General features: G+C 41.1%; 1 protein-coding gene across 1 annotated transcript; it reads right to left on the reverse strand.

The window, feature by feature from the left end:
- Positions 1-68: 68 nt before the first annotated feature.
- On the reverse strand, positions 69-21,732 carry LOC113039367 (ribonuclease inhibitor-like; the record flags this gene model as incomplete). Its single annotated transcript, XM_026197276.1, has 5 exons — positions 21,680-21,732; positions 10,915-11,085; positions 9,616-9,786; positions 2,104-2,277; positions 69-126 (listed from the first exon to the last, which is right to left on the reverse strand). Coding segments are annotated over exons 2-5 (489 nt in total), but the record flags the coding sequence as incomplete, so codon positions are not given.
- Positions 21,733-22,162: the final 430 nt, after the last annotated feature.

The raw sequence follows: 22,162 nt of genomic DNA on the forward strand, positions 1-22,162 counted from the left end.
ATCTGATTCACTCCTGTGTCTCCTAGTTCATGTCCACTCAGATTCAGCTCTCTCAGGAGTAACGGGTTTTTACCCACAATTCCAGTCACATACTTACAGCCTTCATCTGCAGCAGGACCTAAAAACCTGCAGAAGAGAAGATGAAGCTGGAATCAATTCAATGTGCAAGATAAAAGTAAATTCTTTAAAATAACCTCAAAAAGCTCAAAAGTAAAAATAACCTGGCAAAAACTCACTAGATCATGATTCTCAAGCATCTGAAGATCTTCCTGGCTTTTAAGCAGGATATTAGGAAAGTTAGCAAAGAGATAACTAGCTTGTGACAGCTAAGCAATTATAGTGATATATTTAGTTGATCTTTTGATGCCGGCTCTTCCTATTATTATGAAGCAGAATTCACCAAACACTGGATTGCTGATCCACTAACAGAGAACATGATCTGGGTTCAGACCATCTCTGGATAGTTTTATTTAACTGATGTCGGTGTTGATGCGACAGTAATTCTGCTCATTATGAGAGGAACTGCAGGTTCAGACGTGTGTGTGTGTGTGATCACTGATCATATCCTGACACACATCACATGTTTTTGGTCTGTGATAGATCTGCTGTAGTAGATCTACAGCACTGATCTATATATGACTGGTTCACTGTTTGATCCGCCACCTTACTATTCCATGCCAGCAGAGGGCACCATTGAGTCACATGCAAACAGCTGACCTAAAATCACCCGATTTAAATCAAATCAGTCAAACAGGATTATTTGTTGTTGCGTGTATGTAAATTCACTTTTACTTCATGTAATCTGCAATGTTTATGGTCTTTCTGGGCAGGATAAGGATATATTTAAACCGTTTAGGTGTGTGTGTCTGCTGCGCACTGCAGAACAGGTAACTGATTCAACACAAAATATAGCCTATTTCATTATGTACGTAATTATTCAGGAATTATTAAATATGAACCTTTTAGTATCATAAATTGATTTGAATATACAATGAATAATACAATACCTTCTGTTAATATTGCCCTATACTGAAATGAAAAGCTTAATTTACCATCTTGAAATAAAGCATGTCCGTACTGTCTGTACTCAGTTACTTCTCTGAATAAATTATGATGTGTATAATTTTAATGTCCAGATTGAGCAACATCTATTTCAGCCTGTCCAAGATCACACATATGTTTACTAGCATTCGCTATTGTTTCCATGCAAAATGCTGTATGCTAAATTAATAATAATTTAAACGTTTAAATCATTTCCTGCTTCAAAATGAATGCTGTTAACAAACTCATTGTTGAAACATTTGCAGTTAGCACCTACTGTACGAATAAAAACACTATAACAAAATTATATAAACAATGAATAACTGTTCAAGGTGAATAAAGGTATATGAAGCATAACTCTTTCTTCAGATTTCAGAATGGGCACTTTGTCGTTTGTTATATGTTGAGGTCGTGTCCATATGATGTTTATCATGTTCATGATGTTCGCTACTGTAATGAACGTAGCTTTTAAATGAGTAGGGGAAATTCCCGTGAGTGTTAGCATTATAAGAATGTACAGGGATACAATAGATTTAAAAACGCTGACTTTTATGTGATATTTTCTCGTTAAAATCAGACAATTTCCTATTAATTCAACAGAACGTTTACACACACTAGGGATTACTTCACATGCATGATGTCATGATCAATCCAGTTCTCTATTCTACATCAGTGATCAACAGTGTTGTGAATCTGAGCTTGATGGAAATTAATGTACAGTGCATTCAGTAACATTTAAACAAACAGGATAATAAATCACACTGAATATGTTTTTCATGAGAAATGTCCACAATAACACAATCATAAATGTTTATTGAGACACCAAACTAATGAACACCGGCAGATCTAGGGACACAAAATGTCTGATTAAGCTGTAACTTTTAACACAACTAAACTGTGCAGACATTTATCATCAAAACAGCAGCAGCTGCAGCATCTGATCTTTCTTGTTTGATCATTGTGAACATTTTTGATGCAACAAATTGTATACCTTACTAAATTAGTCAAATGATAGAATTCACATGCGTATGATTTATTTTTTATCATTTCATCAGGTCTCACCTAAGTGTGTTGAGTTGACAGTCTGGATCCTGTAGTAAATCACTGAGCTGCTTCACTCCTGATTCTCCAGGATCATTTCCTGTGAGATCCAGCTCTATCAGGTGTGAAGGGTTTGATCTCAGAGCTGAAGACAGAGCTTTATAACCTTCTTCACAGATACTGCAGTCTGAAAGTCTATTTAAAAAGATGCTATTTTTCCTTTTAACACAGATTGTCACACAAGTACATGTTCTAGAATGAAGAAAAAGATCCACTACAGGAATTTTGAACTGAATTAACTCTTTTCACAATAAAGCTGGGTAAAGTTATATACTGGTGAATGTAAACTACAACAAATGCAATTTTTCCATTTCTAATGTCCCACAATTATAACCTACAGTTGCAATCAGACTTAACCCCTCAGAGACTGCAGTAATTTACAAATACAAGCTTTTCTGAAGATACTGAATAAAACAAAAATGCATATATAACAGTTCACTGGCATATTAAAAGAGATATATAATCAATGTATAATGCAATATTTTTTAGTTATATTATTTTTTTCAATAACAGAGCTATGTCATAATTATTCAACCCCTGTTCAAAATTGGTGTTTTTAAGTCACTTATTTGTATGGTGGGAAATAAAATTCTCAAAACACAATTAAGCCTTTAGAAACTCTATTAAAAACAACTTGAGCAGCTACACATACACACATACATTTGCTGAAGTTGAGTAACAAAAATGGCAAAGCCAACAGAGATCTCACAAAAGCTATAGAGAAGCTATAAAGAATAAATAACTGTATTTCTTTAGAAAGTCTAAGGCTATATTAAGACATTGAGAGTTCCTAGAGACACAGCCCTCAGCCTTATTTCTCAGATTAAAGTGTGTTGTACCAGAAAACCGGGGGGGGGGTTTGGGGGCGGGGTAGGCGGATTAATAGGAGAATGAAATACGGGCTTTATTTTAGACACATGAAAGGCGGGGTGAATTCTCCGGTACGCAGGAAGAAGTTTGAGGCGGACTGCCACCGGGGTAATGATCTTGGTGACAGTGAATTGGCCAATAAATTTGGGAGCTCATTTATTAGAGACAGAACGGAAAGGAACGTTCTTAGTAGAAAGCCACACTTTTTGACCCAAGACGTATATGGGAGGCCTAGACCGGTGGCGATAGGCTTTAGCCTTGGTGCGCGCCTCCACTTGGAGTAGAGTCTCGCGGGCTTGAATGGAGGGGACCCGACTACGGATTCCAGACTGGGAAAAATAGGTGGTTGGTAACCTACACTACACTCGAATGGAGATAGGCCTGTAGCTGATATTAGTAAGGTATTGTGGGCGTACTCCACCATAGACAATTGTTGGCTGCAGGAGGAAGGATTCTTGGAAACCAAACATCGCAACAGCCTTTCCAAACCTTGGTTGGCTCTCTTGGTTTGACCATTGCTCTGGGGGTGAAACCCTGAGGACAGACTTACAGTCGCTCCCAGTAATCTACAAAATTCACGCCAAAATTTGGACACAAATTGTTGTCCCCTGTCAGAAAACACGTCTATCGGGAGGCCATGTAAACAAAAGACGTGATCTACAATGGTCAACGCTGTCCCTTGGCTGAGGGTAATTTGGGCAAGGGAATACATTTGTGGGCAGCCTTCGAGAAACCGGTCCACCACGGTCAAAACTACAGTGTTGCCCTGGGAGGGTAATTAAATCTAGTGCGATGTGGGACCAGGGTCTCGAAGGGTCCGGCAGCGGTTGAAGTAACTCATCAGGGGGTCAATTGGAGGTCTTACCAGTGGCACAAACCGAGCAAGCCAAAACAAAACTGTGAATGTCGAGAGCCATAAGTGGCCACCAGAACCTTTGCTTGACTAAAAATTTTGTACGGTTAACTCCTGGATGACAAGCCACATTAGAACAATGCCCCCACTGGATAACGTTGGATCGTAATCCCTCCGGCACAAATAAGCGATTCGGTGGGCACCCGGGCGGAGGCGTTACCCCCTTCTAAGGCTGTCTTGACCTTCGATTCGATATCCCATGTGAGTGTGGAGACCACTAATGTCTCAGGAAAAATACACTCAGGAGTGGACGGACGTTCGGAACGGTCAAAAATACGTGACAAGGAATCGGGTTTAATATTTTTGTAACACGGCCGGCACAAGAGAGCAAAGTCAAAACGTCCAAAAAAAAGTGCCCACCAAGCCTGCCTGGAGTTTAACCTTTTGGCAGTGCTAATATATTCTAAATTCTTGTGGTCTGTCCATACAATAAAAGGAACCCCGATCCTTCTAACCAGTGGCGCCATTCTTCCAGTGCCATCTTGACTGCCAACAATTCTCGGTTACCAATATCATAATTTAATTAGGCAGGAAATAAATGATAAGAGAAAAACGCACATGGGTGGACCTGGTCGTCTGAGGGAGAACGTTGAGATAACACCGCCCCTACCCGCACCTCCGACGCATCGACCTCCACCACAAACTGACAAAAAGCCCATTCTCTATCAATCTCTGAAGCACTCGTCACATTTTCCTGGAGAGAAGAGGAAAAAATCTACATGTCATACGGGTAGACATATATGAATTGGTCAATAATATCTCGCAGCACGTCGTTGATGAATGCCTGGAAGACCGCTGGGGAGTTGGAAAGCCCGAAGGGCATAACCAAGTATTCAAAGTGCCCTCTGGGGGTGTTAAAAGCGGTCTTCCATTCATCCCCCTCCCTGATGCGGAACAAATGATAAGCATTACACATAAGTCCAATTTCGTGAAAATCAACGCTCCCTACAACCTCTCGAAGGCTGAAGACATCAACGGCAAAGGATAAGTATTCTTTACCGTGATGTTGTTCAGTCCCCGGTAATCAATGCAAGGTCGCAGCGATCTGTTTTCTTCCCCACAAAAAAGAACCCTGCCCCCGCTGGAGAAGAGGAAGGGCGGATGAACTTCGAAGCTAGATTTCTCCATAGCCTCCCTTTCCGGAACAGAAAGTGAATATAATTTGCCTTTAGACGGAGACTTACCTGACAGTAATTCTACGGCACAGTCATAGGGACGATGCGGAGGAAGAGCTTACTGAACACTTCCTTCAGGTGGAAGTACTCGGCAGGCACGTTAGACAAATCCACTGCCGCCTCCTGAAACACGGACAGGCAAACAGGAGTTGGATGACCAGTCTATTTTGGGGTTGTGAAGGAGGAGCCAGGGGTGACCGAGGACTATGGATGCCAGGAGAGAGTCAAGGATGTGGAAGGAAATAGTTTCAGAGTGGTTGCCTGATGTGATCCGGTTCGGGAGGAAGAAATACCAGTTAATAACACTTACAGTTTACAGCTTGCACCAGATTTTGTCCAAATGTAAGCTAGGCCTACTTAAAAAAAATCTATCAACATTTTAAAAGTATTTTTAAGATATTTAAAAATGTTTGCTGCATTGTTAAAAAAAAAAAAAAAAACTTGTATAAGATTGCGTTTTGAGAGTAAAAAAAAAAAACTTAAGCAAAATGTTTAAAAACATTATAAAAACGGTTATTAGTTTCTCTTCAAATCAAATCCTTTTAAAGTTTAGGCTATAAAAACCTCAATCCAAAAAACAAATGAATGTAAGCTGAAGCTGACGCATACCTCTCTCATTCAGCACAAATCCAAATGTTTCCATGTATCTGGATGCTAAAATGTTATTTAATATAAAGAATATAGAATAATAGTAAATGTATAATAAGTAACGCTGTATATGAGTCCAACAGTCGGACTCCAAATTGTTAAATCTTTCTCAGACGTTTCCATATGTCGAAATTGGTTAGCGCATCTATCTGTGCATGATGGTGTCCAATGACTCTGGAGAGCGGAGCTTCTCAAAGTTGGGAATAATCAAAGGAGAGCTGCGGACCTCAGTTGGGTTGAATATAAATTTAAAAAAGAAACAAATGTTTCCTTTTATTTGCATTTAATTAAATGGATGAAAGGAACGAACAAGGAACGTAGAACACAGAAATACAGTAAAAATGTAAGAAATGTAAATAAAAAAAATACCTATTAGGCTATAGTATAGCCTAATGAATTATATAATAATAATAATAATAAACCTGGATTTATTTCATGTTCAAAGGAAAATTAGCCTATACTGCTTAAGAATGCCTTCTTTTCTTCAAACATTAAACAAACAAAAAAAAATTTCCTCAATAACAAAATAGACCAATTTTTTATATTTAGCAAAATAAATAAATCATTAAAAATAAACGGAATTAAAAGAAAAATTGTAGACTACGACTACTAATGTAGTCCGTGCAGGAATAGCATGTCGTTCATTGATGAGGGCTTCAGATTAATCCTTCTCTGCCCACTTATTCGACCGTGATTACTGAAAGCCCTCTCCAATGGTGCGCTGGGAGCTGGAATGCAAAGTAACCTACACGGCGTGTTACTTTGCTTAATCTCGGAAACTCTTGATATCGCCTTTTCCACCACTGGATCTCTCGCTATTTTGGAATGGAATTAAACGTCGCTGTCCATGGTTTCATCAGCATCCTCCCATTCCGCAAAGTCTATTTTATTTTATTTGAGTATATTATATCTATCTGTTTTTAGTAATTTTATTTTGCTAGATATTTCCACTTTGCGGGAGTCCCGCAAATAACTTTATTTTCCCGCAACCCGCACACAATAATATCTTGCCGCCCGCGTCCGCATTCACCAATCAAATATTGTCCCGCGACGCACTCGGTTGCGCTGGGTCCTGCTGGAATGCAGGTCTCTACTTGAGTGTCGAATGCACATGCACCAACGCCTAGAAAAAATAGGCCCTCTTTGCTCTGCGTCATCAGGCCCAATTTGGTCTTAATCCAGCCCTGAAGGCGATGCATTACCATTGAGACTTGACTGAGTTCAGAGCTGAGCGGACATTACACTCGCTGCTTCAGAGTCACATTTGCGTGTGCTGTACTGCTGTAATTCGTGATTGGTTGACAGCAAATTTCAAATATTAATCGGAACGATACGATAACGTTATTAACCGGTTAATGTCCATTTCAAATTTTCAATTCTGTTTGGAACTAAAAAAATTCATTTCGTTATTGTTTCTGGTTCTGTTCCTGTCAAAATATCGTTCATTTCGTTTTCGTTCCTTGAACCGGTTCAGAGCCCTGGTCTTCAGTGATGTGAGATATGACCGATATTTTCTGAACCGTGATGTGGTGCGGGAGGGGTCTGAGGGGAATGTGTAGTCTGTGTGCCAGTGTACTGTCCATGAAGTTACCTTCCGCCCCTGAGTCCAGTAGTGCTTGACAGTCGTGAATCTGTGCTGACCATCTTAGTCTTACCAGGAGGATCGTGGATGATGATGAGGTCTTCTCGGCGGAGATCCCACACGATAGTTACCTCATACGTACCACCGGGCTTGGCCTTTTACCAGACAGGTGTAAGCGTGATGTCTGGTTCCCCTCGCAGTAGAGGCACAGGCCCAGGGACCTCCGCCTATCCTTCTCCTCCCGGGAAAGCCAAGCTCGCCCTACCTGCATGGGCTCGTGATCATAGGAGGGGCTGGCTGTGTCCCCGCTGCTGGCCCGCACGTCAGTCTGGGTCTTGGGTGTGGAGCTGGGTAAGTCCCGCCTCTCTACTTGCGTTAGACGTTCGTCGACCTGCAAAGCCAGTTCTATCAGCCCATTAAGTGACGTTGGAAGATCCAGGGTGTGGATCTCCTTCTGGACGCGGTCAGCCAGCCCATGCAGGAAATTGTCCCACTGCGCCTTCTCGTTCCTATGACACCCCACCACCAGAGATCAGCACTCGATGGAATAATCCGAGATGGATCTCTCATGCTGACATAGCTCAGCGAGCATCCTCACCGCCTCCCTCCCTGCAACAGCCCGATCGAAGACCAGTCTTATCTCGGCGGAGAGTGTCTGGAACTAGGTGCAGCATGGATCCTGGTTCTCCCAAACCACTGTTCCCCATAATGCCGCCCTCCCAGTGAGCAGGGTTAATACGAAAGCCACCTTGGCTCATTCGTTGGCGAAGGTTCTGGGTTGGAGAGAAAAATGCATATCGCATCGGGTTAAGAAAGCTCTACAAAAGTTTGGCTCACCTGAGTAGGACTCCAGAATGGGGAGACGTGGTTCGGCTGGGAGGGGGCTTCCGATGGTGCAGGAGGAATGGGCGGTGTGAGCGGCGCACTGGGAACTTGTAGTAGCTGTAGTTGTTGGGTGAGCACGGACACCTGCGCCACCAAAGCCTGAACCGCGCGACCAGTGTCACTAAGATTCCTCTCCTGGGAGTCCATCCTCCGAGCACTGGTGCTGAGAAACTCTTCAAGGGCGGATGGTTGATTACTCGCTGCCACCATAGTTGGTCAGATCGTTCTGTAACGATACGATGGAGGACAGGAGGGAAATGCAAGTAAGAATGTTTATTGAGGGAAAGCAATGATGAGGAGATGTTGGAGGGTGATGCAGGGACCTCGACGGCAGCACAGATAGGTGAGATGGTGTTTCAGTGCGCTGGTGGAGGTGATGGTGGTGATAGATCCAAGGTGATGGCAGTAATCCAAGGTAGACCGAACAGGAAACAAGGCACGAAGCAGTAGAGCTGTAGGACGAACAGACATGGACCACGGAGGAACCCAAACAACGATCTGACAAACAAGAGACGAAAGACGGCATTAAGTAGGCTGGTGGAATGATCAGCGGTAACACCCACATAAAACAATCAACATGACATAACATGAGACGAGCAGGTGACGGTGCATTCATGAACCATGACAGGAAGGGTCTAATCCTCCTAGGTTTCTGGCTGTCCTAGAAAGAGTTATGGTTGACGAACCCATCTGTATAGAGAAGTTTTGATGAAACGATGGGTCATGGGGTTGCTTTACTGTAGCAGGAAGTGAAAACCATGACATTATGAAGGACATCTTGGATCCTTTGAAATATCAGGCCATTTTGACAAGAATTGTAATGCTTTTGGTGCAAAGACTGAAGCTGACGATCAATCGACTTTCCTGCAGGACAGTCATCCAAAAGCACACATCCAAATCTACTTCTGCTTGGTTCAGGGATCAGTCATAGAATGTAGATGAGTGGCCTGTTCAGTCTCCAATTAGAATTTCATCATGATTCATCAATGTTACGTTCTCAGAATCACTCAAAAGTGTATTAACTTCATTAACTATAAACATCCTCTAATACTGATGCCTTTGTTGAGTTGTTTTCATAAAATTTTATTCTCCGCAGCAAAATGTCTTGCAGGTCAAGGGGGCTGAAAAATTTTGATTGCAACTGTATTATAACTTTCTTCAGTGATACTGCAGCCTGAAAGTCTTCAGAAAGACTAAATAAATAAATAAATTAATTAATATACAAAAACATTTATTACACCATTAGGATATTAACATTTCCCATCACTTCCAAAAATCAACCTGTTTGTCAATATTTTATAAATATTCACATTCCTGACCCATTTCTTGTGACACAGCACTAGTTTACAGAACAGCTGGAGGTTTACATTGATTCATGTTTAGATTAACCAAATTCAGACCTGAGTATCTGTATTGTCTGTGAATTTCTCAGCAGACTGGAAATTTCTGTCACTCCAGAGTCTCCTAGTTTATTCTCACTCAGATCCAGCTCTGTCAGATTTGAAGGGTTTGAATTTAGAGCTGCAGCCAGAACATGACAACCTCCTTCTGTGATACAGTTGTTCTTCAGACTGCATAAAGAGAAAACACTTCAGTTTTAATCTTAATATTTACCAGTATTTTTTAGCTGACATTTGACAAATACTGGTGATGATGGCAACTCATTCAGTCAGCAATCTCTTATACAAGACACACAATAAACACTCAGCAGCAAGAATTAAAAAATGTCCTTGTAACATTGAAATAATTTAGGTCAATGTGTTGAGTTTACAGTGTTTCTACTGAAATAGAGCAGCGATCTGATTCACTCGTGCAGAACATTGAGATCCAGTGATTTCTGTCTACTCACCTTGCCTAGATCTAGACTTAAAAAAAGAGGTTCCTGGTCATTTGCATTCAGAAATGCCTCCAATAAATACATGGTGACAACACCTCCCTTTATAAATCATGTGAATGTATAATGTCCTTACCGAAATAATGGAAAAAGAAAGCAGTAATGACCGTGAAGCCATTCTGTGCTCTCACTAAACAGATCAGCGTTTTTAAATTTTTTAAATTTTTTATACACACTCTCGGTACAGCGCATGGTTTGCCTAATCTTCCAGCATAGCCAGATCAGTCATGACACTATAGCAACATTTCAAATGACTTCCCGGCTGCACGCAATAAAAGGCTTATCTTACTTATTACTTTTGTCTTGTATTTAGTTCAAATAATCAATATGCATTTACTATATAAACAAAAATATATTTAGTCTTCTTTCCTGGGGGGTTGGGTAAAAAAGACTAAATATCTTATCTGACTTGAATTATTAATTTATAAATTTAGTATTTGCAATTAAAGGACACAGGAAACACACAGTAGCACTTTCTTTTTGTAGTATTGCCATTCTAGCATTAGAATCTCTGCTTGAGCATGCTCTGAGTTCTGCTTATATTTAAAAACATTCCTACAAAAAAGTTGGTAGATCCCACTTTTTGCATGAGACTGTTTTTACGCACTCATTACACACACATCTGTGCATATGTACTGTTGATAAATGAGGGCACTGGAAGTTAGAGTTCATGCTGGAATTAAAGCCTGCAAATTACACTGAGCTGAAGCAGTTCTGTCTTCAATTATGTGGCAAATTATCTAGGTCCATGTTAACAGATGGATCAAAACACTAACAAAACACTAATGATTGTCACAAAACTTACCTCAGTATCTCTAGTTTGCAATTTATATCCTTAAGTCCAGTGCAGAGCAGCTTCACTCCTGAATCCTGCAGATTATTATAGTTCATGTTCAGCTCTTTCAGATTGGTATCTGATCCAAGAACTGAAGCCAGAGCTGGGCAGCTTTTGTCAGTTAAGCCACAATCATTTAGCCTAAAAGATAAATAAATCAAATCACTGGGTTCGGTACATGAAATACATTTGTTAAATACAAAAAAAAAAAAAATTAATTAACAGAAAACACACTGCATATATATTAGAATTGTATGGATTCAAATTTCCTACATAAAACAAACTAGCATGCTTGAATAAAACTTAAAATATGTAAATTAATAATAGGCTTATATCATTAATGGCAATGAGTTATACAGGCCGTTCTCAAAAAATTAGCATATCGTGATAAAAGTTCATTATTTTCCATTATGTAATGATAAAAAAATTTACTTTCATATATTTTAGATTCATTGCACACCAACTGAAATATTTCAGGTCTTTTATCGTTTTAATACTGATGATTTTGGCATACAGCTCATGAAAACCCCAAATTCCTATCTCAAAAAAATTAGCATATTTCATCCGACCAATAAAAGAAAAGTGTTTTTAATACAAAAAAGTCAACCTTCAAATAATTATGTTCAGTTATGCACTCAATACTTGGTCGGGAATCCTTTTGCACAAATGACTGCTTCAATGCGGCGTGGCATGGGGGCAATCAGCCTGTGGCACTGCTGAGGTGTTATGGAGGCCCAGGATGCTTCGATGGCGGCCTTAAGGTCATCCAGGGTGTTGGGTCTTGCGTCTCTCAACTTACTCTTCACAATATCCCACAGATTCTCAATGGGGTTCAGGGCAGGAGAATTGGCAGGCCAATTGAGCACAGTAATACCATGGTCAGTAAACCATTTACCAGTGGTTTTGGCACTATGAGCAGGTGCCAGGTCATGCTGAAAAACGAAATCTTCATCTCCATAAAGCTTTTCAGGCGATGGAAGCATGACGTGCTCCAAAATCTCCTGATAGCTAGCTGCATTGACCCTGCCCTTGATAAAACACAGTGGACCAACACCAGCAGCTGACATGACACCCCAGACCATCACTGACCGTGGGTACTTGACAATGGACTTGAGGCATTTTGGAATTTCCTTCTACCCAGTCTTCCTCTAGACTCTAGCACCTTGATTTCCGAATGACATGCAAAATTTGCTTTCATCCGAAAAAAGTACTTTGGCCCACTGAGCAACAGTCCAGTGCTGCTTCTCTGTAGCCTATTTCCTGCACACGCCTGTGCACGGTGGCTCTGGATGTTTCTACTCCAGACTCAGTCCACTGCTTCCGCAGGTCCCCCAAGGTCTGGAATCGGTCCTTCTCCACAATCTTCCTCAGGATCTGGTCACCTCTTCTCGTTGTGCAGCGTTTTTTTGCCACACTTTTTCCTTCCCACAGACTTCCGACTGAGGTGCCTTGATACAGCACTCTGGGAACAGCCTATTCGTTCAGAAATTTCTTTCTGTGTCTTACCCTCTCGCTTGAGGGTGTCAATGATGGCCTTCTGGACAGCAGTCAGGTTGGCAGTCTTACCCATGATTGTGGTTTTGAGTAATGAACCAGGCTGGGAGTTTTTAAAAGCCTCAGGAATCTTTAGCAGGTATTTAGATGATTAGGTTAATAGCTCGTTTAGAGAACCTTTTCATGATATGCTAATTTTTTGAGATATGAATTTTGGGTTTTCATGAACTGTATGCCAAAATCATCAGTATTAAAACAATAAAAGACCTGAAATATTTCAGTTGTTGTGCAATGAATCTAAAATATATGAAAGTTTAATTTTTATCATTACATTATTATTAGACCTGGGAACAATTGCTGGGACACATTACCCTTGTATTTTCCACAATCACAGTGTGAAAGGGGCTTAAGGCACACCTGTGCAATAATCACGCTGTCTAATCAGCATCTAGATATGCCAGAACTGGTGGATGGATCAAGTCACTGTTGATCTTCAAGGACAGTCAAGTCACAGTTGATCTTCATGAACAAATACAAGTCACCAATGATCTTCATGAACAAATGCAAGTCACCAATAATCTTCATGAGTAGAGTCAAGTCAGCATTGATCTTCTGCAATCCAGTATAAACCCCATGGGATTACCAAAGTCTTGTCACTTCTCTGTGGAGCTGCCAGAGCCTCTCCACGTCTCTGCTGAACTGCCGGAGCCGTTCCACGTTTCTGCTGAACTATCAGAGCCTCTCCACCTCTCTGATGAACTACCAGAACCGTTCCACGTCTCTGCTGAACTACCAGAACCGTTCCACGTCTCTGCTGAACTACCAGAGTCTCTCTTCACCTCTGCGGAACTTCCAGAGGCTCGTCACGTCTCAGTCGAACTCTGAGCATCCGACTGATCCTGTTGTGGCCACGGAGGCTACCCTTAACATGTTCATGTTCTATGTTTCAGACTTGCCCAACCAGACTTGTCCTCCTGTTTGTCCGGCCCCTGGGGGTCTTCCGTCCCGACCACACGGTTGTGGTGGTCTTCTGCTCCGCCCTGGGGGACGTCTGTCCCGACCACACAGTTGTGGTGGTCTTCTGCTCCGCCCTGGGGGGCGTCTGTCCCGACCACACGGTTGTGGTGGTCTTCTGCTCCGCCCTGGGGGGCGTCTGTCCTGACCACACGGTTGTGGTGGTCTTCCCACCCTGGTGGGCGTCACGCTATGTCCTTCCTGGACTTGTGTTTTTGTGTTTGTTATATTTTCTTCTGTCTGTTTTCCATCTATGGACCTGGCCCTCCGTCCCTCCCCCTGATCCTCTGCTGGTCCACCTCCCTCCTGGGTTTCTTGTATGTGTCTTTCTTTCTGTTTCCCTCTAAGGACCTGGCCCTCCATCCTTCCCCCTGATCCTCCACTGGTCCACCTCACTCCTGGACTCCTTGTTTTGTGTTGCACTTCTCTTGTCTCTGTTTTCCCATTTTACCTGGTCGTCTTGTCTTTGTTCCCCGTTTTACCTGGTCCTCTTGTCTCTGTTTCTCCATTCTACCTGTCCCTCCGTCCCTCCCCCTGGTCCTCCACCGCTCCACCTCCCTCCTGGTCTCTTCGTGTTTTTGGTCTTCCCTTGGGTTCGGGTGGAGCATCTGGCAGCTGCTCTGTGGAGGAGGGTGTAATGTCACGCTGTCTAGTCTCTGTTTCCCTTGGTGTCCACTAGTGGGCTCACTTCCCCTTAGGCACTTGCACGTAGGGACTAGAATTCCTCTAGTCTTGTCCTGTCATCACAGTAATTGCACTCCTGTTAATTGCACCAGGTGCAGTAACTTTATTGTCATTAGCCTCCCTATAAATACCAGTCTTTCCCTGTTGTTTGTATGGAGTCCTTACCTTTCATGTAAAGGTAAGGACTGACTACCGGGCGCTGCACTGTGGCTGCCCTGCTGCCTCTCGTGTTTGGCATTTAATTGTTGTTTATTTGTTTGTTATCGTGAGTGTTACATTTCCTGTATGGTCTAATTCCACACTGCACTAAAGGCAATCATGGACTTGGCTTATTGGTGTAAGATTGGACTGCTTATAGTGATTTTAAAACATTGTATCTCCCATGGATTAGATCACGACCATGTTACCGGCGTGGCGGGTGAAATACAATATAGAAGAGATTTCCTCCTACTGATACGCGATCGTTTACCTACGGATCATGCAGCCGTAGTAAACTCCATACCGAATTATCTGAGGACTAACCCAAAGAGATGGACTGTACGGACAAAGCGCAAACGAGGATCAAAAGTGGGCACTCGGAGGAGATTAAGGAAATTAAAAAACAAACTCTCTCTGCCCATTACGCTGCTCATCAACGCCCAGTCCCTAAAATCGAAAACTGACGAGCTGACTGCAAATATCCGCTACCTTCATGAGTATCGTAGTGCTTGTGTCATGGCAATCACGGAGACATGGTTGGACAGCGGCGTCACATCCAGCGAGGTGGGACCCCTCGGTTTCTCTGTGTTCAGGACTGACCGGGACACTACAATCACGAAGGAGACCCATGGGGGCGGGGTCTGCCTACTAGAGCTGTAGTCAAGTCCGGCTTTGTCGAGTCCAAGACCGAGTCCAAAGAGGTTAGAGTCCAAGTCAAGTCCAAGTCCAAGACCGAGTCCAAATGAAAGAAAAAAGGGTCCTCTTCAAGACCACATACTAAACTACTGATAATGTTTGTGATGCGAGAGAAAGCATATCTCCTATTCTAAGAAAATCATTTTACATTATTATTTGTAATGATCAAAAAGCATGTGCAAAGTAACAACTCTGTAGGACAGGGGTCTCCAAACTACATCCTGAATGGCCAATGTCCTGAAAAGTTTAGCTCCAACTGGCCTTAAAACACCTGGAAGATTAGTGTGTCTAGTAAGAGCTTGATTAGGTTCAAGTGTGTATAATTAGGGTTAAAGCTAACAGGGGTGTTAAACAAGATCCTGGGCCCTATGCATAGGCAGTCCTGATGGGCCCCCATGGCCCCCACCCATGAAAATATCCAGGTAAAAAATATATATTTCAGATTAATACTTTTCAAGGGCCCTCTCTTCCTTTGGGGCCTTGCTAATGAGTACTGGTTTTACCCCCAGTCCGACCCTGGGAGCTAAACTTGGATAAACAAACAAAGTTTGGAACTGTAAGGTCAAATAATTTTTATGTACTTTATTTTTTGTTGACATTATATCTGTGGTCAAAAATGTATATGACAGATGCCTTGGCACAGTGCACAGACACACGCAAAGCTCGGGATATGACAAATGCGCGCAGCAAGGCTAGAATGGATACGTTTGGCTCTACTGGCCATGCGCACATAAATACAGTGAAATTTTTTTGTCCTACTGTGCTAGTGCTTGCATAGACTAGTCGAGCTCTGTCTGAAAGAATCGACTACTCCAGCATGCATTAACCATAATGCATACAAAGTGTTTGCAAGTACGTCGTGAATTTTAGAATTACAATATTGCGTGGAGCTGTTACTATATGACCTTATCTATGTTGCATGTAAAAATAAAACATGTAATGTAATAATTAGGGTTGTGCCTGAAGCCGAATACCTTATTCGGAATGGCAAGGATAATTGCTTAAAAAAACGAATAACGCTCAAGGAATAATTCTGCCTGAATACTCGGCTGAAGCTGACAGAGTCTGGTGTTTGCTAGATAACAGGTGAGCCAGGGCATCAGCGCCAGAAGTGAATGAATGTAAACTTTATGAGTGAAAAGAGCGCAAATCAAACACTGCATTGTTGTCGCCTCTCTGTTTATCTCTCAGAAATCAGAGCGTTGCAAGAGTAATTTTACCTATAATAATACATCATAGCTACACGTTATATTATTTGTATATATTTAAAAGGCAAATATTGAAAGCTTAGGCTACCATGATACGAATGAATGGAATAATCAAACAGCAGCGTTGCGCGTCTCAGTCTCTCAAAAACCAAATCAGTTCTCTCTCAAGAGTAGGCTAATAATCAGCTTCGATACGGATACATTGTCTACTTGTCCTACATGTTTGCATATTTACCTTTTGCTGGTTTGCGCGGAACACACACATCTGTTTAGTGAAGTTCATTAACATTAAGACTCGCTCAAAGTGTTCTGCGTAATGAAAATGTGCGCATTGAATGGATTCAGTCGTGTTCAAATGATCACTAAACGTTTGTCATGACATCTCTCTGCTTGCATGATAAATATTATTTTAGAAATTAATAATTATTTCAGTTTAACACGACATACTTGTTCAGTGATAACTATGAAAAAATATATAAAAAGTCATAATAGTCTTATCAAGAAACTGTACGATGTTGTATCCGAATGCAGATAGGAAAAATTTTGTGATTGTTACAGGTACAAATACTGGCTTTTACATGAAAATGTAAATATGTAATGTCATATATATTTTAAAGTTTTTAAAATTTACATATGTAATTGTTGCATAAGTCTATGCATTAATACGCATTTATTGATAAAAAAAAGGCTATCTAGGTGTAGACGTAAATCAAACACAATCTAACAAGTAGAAAATTAAATTAGAAACATCTAAACTTTTCAGGTCGCAGTAAGTGCACCACTGGTCATGCACATCCTTTCCCGGAACAATACTGAAAGCTAAGGCAAGATGGAGAAACAGATGATCATAGTTGTACAAGGATAGCCATTTTTTAAATGAATCTATTAGCAGAGCTACTGCAAGTGATTTTAAGTGCTGGAATTCCATTTATTCTTTGCTGAAACTTCTGCGTCATCATGGAGAGCGGGTCATGGTTGCCCAGCAACAGCAGACGCCACTGGAGTGCTTTGGAAATAAGGAGAGTGGCGCGCCTAGCGTTTTCCACACGTTTTCAGTCACGACATCGTGCAAATGTGGATTTGTTTTGAGGGAGAAATTTTTTATTTTATTTTTTTGCTGGACTCGGTCGAGACCAACTAGAAGACTTGGCGAGTCCAATGGCCAAGTCCGAGACAAGTCCGAGTGCAAATTCAACGAGTCCGAGACAAGTCCGAGACGACAGAAAAATGTCTCGAGTCTGGACTCGAGTCCAAGACCGGACTCGAGTACTACAGCCCTACTGCCTACTCATCCGGGACGAGTGGTGTCGCACAGTGGTGGTGAGAGAGAGTTTTTGTACTCCTGATATTCAACTGCTGTGTGTCTCTCTTCGTCCCTTTTATCTGCCCAGAGAGTTGCCTCAGATATTTTTAACTGTCGTATATATTCATCCAAATGCAAATTTCGACAGTTCACTTGACATTATTTTTAATCTCTCCCACAAGCTTGATCTACTGTCTCCGGATGCTCCTAAGTTTATTTTAGGAGATTTTAATAACTGTCCTGTGAAAAAGTGCTTACACACATATTATCAGTATGTCAACTGTCCCTCCCGGAAAAATAAGTTTTTAGACTTATGCTATGGAACTGTCAAAGATGCTTATTCGTCATCATTGCTTCCACCACTAGGGGCATCTAACCACAATGTGGTTTATCTCCGGCCTACATACTCCTGCAAAGGGAGAAGCCCCAAGAACACTCAGTTAAAGTATGAAATAATGACAGTATTATGGCCCTGCAGGGCTGTTTTGATTGTACAAACTGGGACATCTTTAAATGCCCTGATATAAATGAACAAGTGGAAACAATATCTGAATACATCAATTTCTGTGTAGACTCAGTCAGTCCCATAAAAACCATTAAAGTATTTTCCAAACGACAAGCCCTGGATCTCCAATAAATTAAAGCATCTTATAATTGGAAAGAAAAATGCATACAGGAATCAATTATATAGTTAAAAGGGACATTCAAAGACAGATTAAAAGACAAATAAAGCTGGCTAAGTACAGGTACAGACAGAAGATTGAGGCAACCCTGGTGTCAGGCAATTCTCGTGAGGCATGGCAGGGAATTAAGACCATGACCAATGTCCCCCACAAGGGCAGGGGAAATCCTTCCCTGATTATGCATGGAGGTTAGGGACTGGAAAGGGCAAACCAGCTTAACGCCTTCTTCTGTCGTTTTGAGGGTGTCAGTGGTGCTGAAGCGGTGCTGCCCCCTCCATCCTCTGTTTCTGCATCTGTATTAAGTATCAGACAATTGGATGTCTTACATTGATTACGTTGTAATCCACGAAAAAGCCCTGGCCCTGACAAAATCTGTGGTAATATCCTGAAGATCCTGTGTTCACTGAAATTTTTAATTCTTCTCTTAATCCTTGTAAAGTCCCCATCCTGTGGAAAACATCTACCATCGTACCTGTGCAAAAACTGCCAAGACCCACAGAGTTAAATGATTTCAGACCAATTGCATTGACATCATTAGTTATGAAGTGCCTGGAACGCCTGGTTAAGCGGTACATTATATCACAGACTCACCATCTTATGGACCCCTTGCAATTTGCTTATCAATCCTCCAGGGGGGTGGACGATGCAATTCTGACATTAATGCACCTGTTGCATACTCATCTTGAGAAACCAAAGACCCATGCTAAGATTCTATTTGTGGACTTTTCATCTGCTTTTAACACCATGCAACCCAAAATACTAGCAGAAATTTTAGCCAGTGAATTCTCTCTTAACACAGGTATTATTTATTGGATCATGGATTTCCTTACCAGTAGAGTCCAGCGTGTTAGAGTGGGTTCGTTTCTGTCTGATGTGAAGATAACATATACAGGCTCTCCACAAGGATGTGTCTTATCTCCTTTATTATTTATTTTATATACAAATTCATGCACTAGCACTTTTCAAAACAGGCATCTTATTAAGTATGCGGATGACACAGCTCTTGTGAGTCTGCTACAGGATGGGGAGGTAGATCATGGGCCAGTTTTAAATTATTTTTTAGAATGGTGCAATAAGTCACACTTAATTTTAAATACCACTAAGACCAAAGAAATGTCCATAGATTTTAGAAAGTCACCGCAAACAATCGATACTTTTATCAATGGGGAGATCATTCAGGTCGTTACAAACTATAAATATCTTGGCATTGTACTGGACAACAAACTTAAATGGGACTCTTGGACTGATCTTTTGCACACTAAGACACAGCAAAGAATGTATTTCTTAAAGAAATTGGTTGTTTTTAATGTCAATAACAAAATGCTTCAGATGTTTTATACTGCTTTTATCTTAACGTGCTGTATCATTTGTTGGTTCGGAAATGCGACCCAAGCACAGAAAAACATAATTAGAAAAACAGTCACTACTGCTAGCAAGCTACTTGGGATAACATTACCAAGCATCGAACACATTTACAAGGACAGAATGTTGAAAAAAGCCAATAACATTGTATGCGATCACACACACCCATTAGCATCCCATTTTAATTTATTACCATCTAGGCGTCGTTTCTGCCCACCTCTTATGACCAAGAACAGATCAAAATTTTCTTTTGTACCACAAGCCATTAAGGCGTTAAATCAATTAAAATAAGCTATCTGTCCAGCTGGCAGGGTTAGACCCAATGGTATTTTTATTTGTATATATGTATTTAAGTGTTTTGTAATGCATCGTATTGTTTTTATTATATGTTGTCATGTAGTGCCTTGAGACTGCGCCGCAAACCCAATTGCCCCACGGGGACAATAAAGTTCTTCTACTACGTTCATGTATCCAGCATTCTCATTCCCCGAGATTCTTTCTAGTCTGCTCGTCCCCCGATCCGCTCATTTTCCGAGTTCCCTTTCCTGTCCCTTTCCTTGTTTGTTTATTTTTGGACTGTCTTTTGGTTTTGACCTTGGATTGTTTTGACTACGATTTGGATTATCCCATAATAAAGACATCTGCAATTGGATCTCTCACTCTCCTGTGTCTCTCTGGTGCAGGAACGTCACAACTGCGTGGTTTGACACTCCTCTCAATATTCTGCTCCGAAAATCTGAGCATATCACACCAGTCCTCAGGTCCTTACACTGGCTTCCAGTCACTGTACATTTAGGATTAATGTTAAAGTACTTTTACTCGTCGCAGGTGCACTCAGGGCATGTCCAAATCCCCTTTTGCTATTTTAAAGATGGAAAACAGTCTGTGCGCCGAGGCGCATTTTTGGAATGGGTTGTCTCTATTCTCTTTATAAGTAATGGGCATAATGTTCAATACCACACCAATTTGAGTGTCATCTCCCATTCCCTTTAAAAGTGAGATGCGCTTGCACCATGGCGGTTCCCTATTTACATGGCGGAATTTGTTGTCAGAAAAGCTAAACGCTTCTCAAACGAAGAAACCGATCTGCTCGTGCACGAAAGCCGATCATCTATGGGATAAGCAGGAATCCACCAAGGCTCCGCGCAATGAGTCAGTTGATATATATGTGTGTGTGTGTTGGCACAACTGTTCGATTAATGTGCCAATTTCATTCATCATTATTAGTAGTAATAGGCTGAATTGCAAATAGGTAGCCTAATTCTAATACACGCAAAGGCGGGTTGCGCCGGGTGTATGATAGGGCCTTATAAGTCACTCAGTGACCTAGGACCAAAATATATTGCAGATATGTTCACTGAATATAAACCTAACAGACCACTCAGATCATTAGGATCGAGTCAGTTAGAAATACCAAGGGTTCACACAAAACAAGGGGAGTCCGCCTTTAGTTACTATGCCGCCCGCAGCTGGAATCAGCTTCCAGAAGAGATCAGATGCGCTAAAACAATAGTCACATTTACATCTAGACTCAAAACTCATCTGTTTAGCTGTGCATTTATTGAATGAGCACTGTGCAATGTCCGTACTGATTGCACTGCATTTACATATTAACTGAATTTTATGTCAAATCATTTTCTATTTCTAAACTGTTTTAAATTAATTTTAAATAAGTAAATTTGTAAATCATTTTCAAAGTTCTAAAATTGCTTTTTTTATTTTTGTTCTTCTTGATTATTTTTTTTTTAATGTAAAGCACTTTGAATTTCCATTGTGTATGAAATGTGCTATATAAAAACTAGCCTTACAAATAAAATAAACCATGATTTTCCATCTAATACAATATTTTATTTGTATTTGTATTTATTTGTGCTGTTGTTTGTAGTTAGAATATTCTTATTTTCGTTACTTTTGTTTAAAAGTATAGTTTTTTCATAAACATAACATATACCGAACTGTACAGAAACCATGACCCTAAAGCCATGATACAATCCGAAATGTGAAAAAGTTGAACATTTCTATCTAGTATCAATGTAGGTTAATGCAATTTTAAGATGTGAACAAAACATGACAAAATATATTAAATAACTTACAGAGCTCTTTTGCAGGTTTTGATGACTGCTGATAATCTAATGAGACACTCGTCTGATTTCTTGAATTTCTGAAGCTCAAACTCCTCCAGCTCCTCCTCTGATGTCAACAACACAAAGACCAAAGCAGACCACTGGGCAGGTGAAAGATCAGCAGATGAGAGACTTCCTTTGCTAAGGTGGGTCTGAATGTCTTTCACCAGAGTTTGGTCGTTCAGTTCATTCAGACAGTAGAACAGATTGATGGATCTCTCTGGAGACAGATTAGACTCACATTTCTGCTTGATGTACTGAACTATTTCCTTTTTGCTCTGCTCATTGTCTGCTACATGTGTCAACAGACCCTGTAAGAGTCTCTGATTGGACTGGAGTGACAAACCAAGGAGGAAGCGAAGAAAAAGATCCAGGTGTCCATTATCACTCTCTAGTGCCTTGTCCACTGCAGTCTTGAGCAAATCAATCATGGTTTCACTTTTGTTTTCCTGT

This window comes from Carassius auratus, chromosome 22, assembly GCF_003368295.1.
Source record: "Carassius auratus strain Wakin chromosome 22, ASM336829v1, whole genome shotgun sequence".
Lineage (NCBI taxonomy): Eukaryota > Metazoa > Chordata > Actinopteri > Cypriniformes > Cyprinidae > Carassius > Carassius auratus.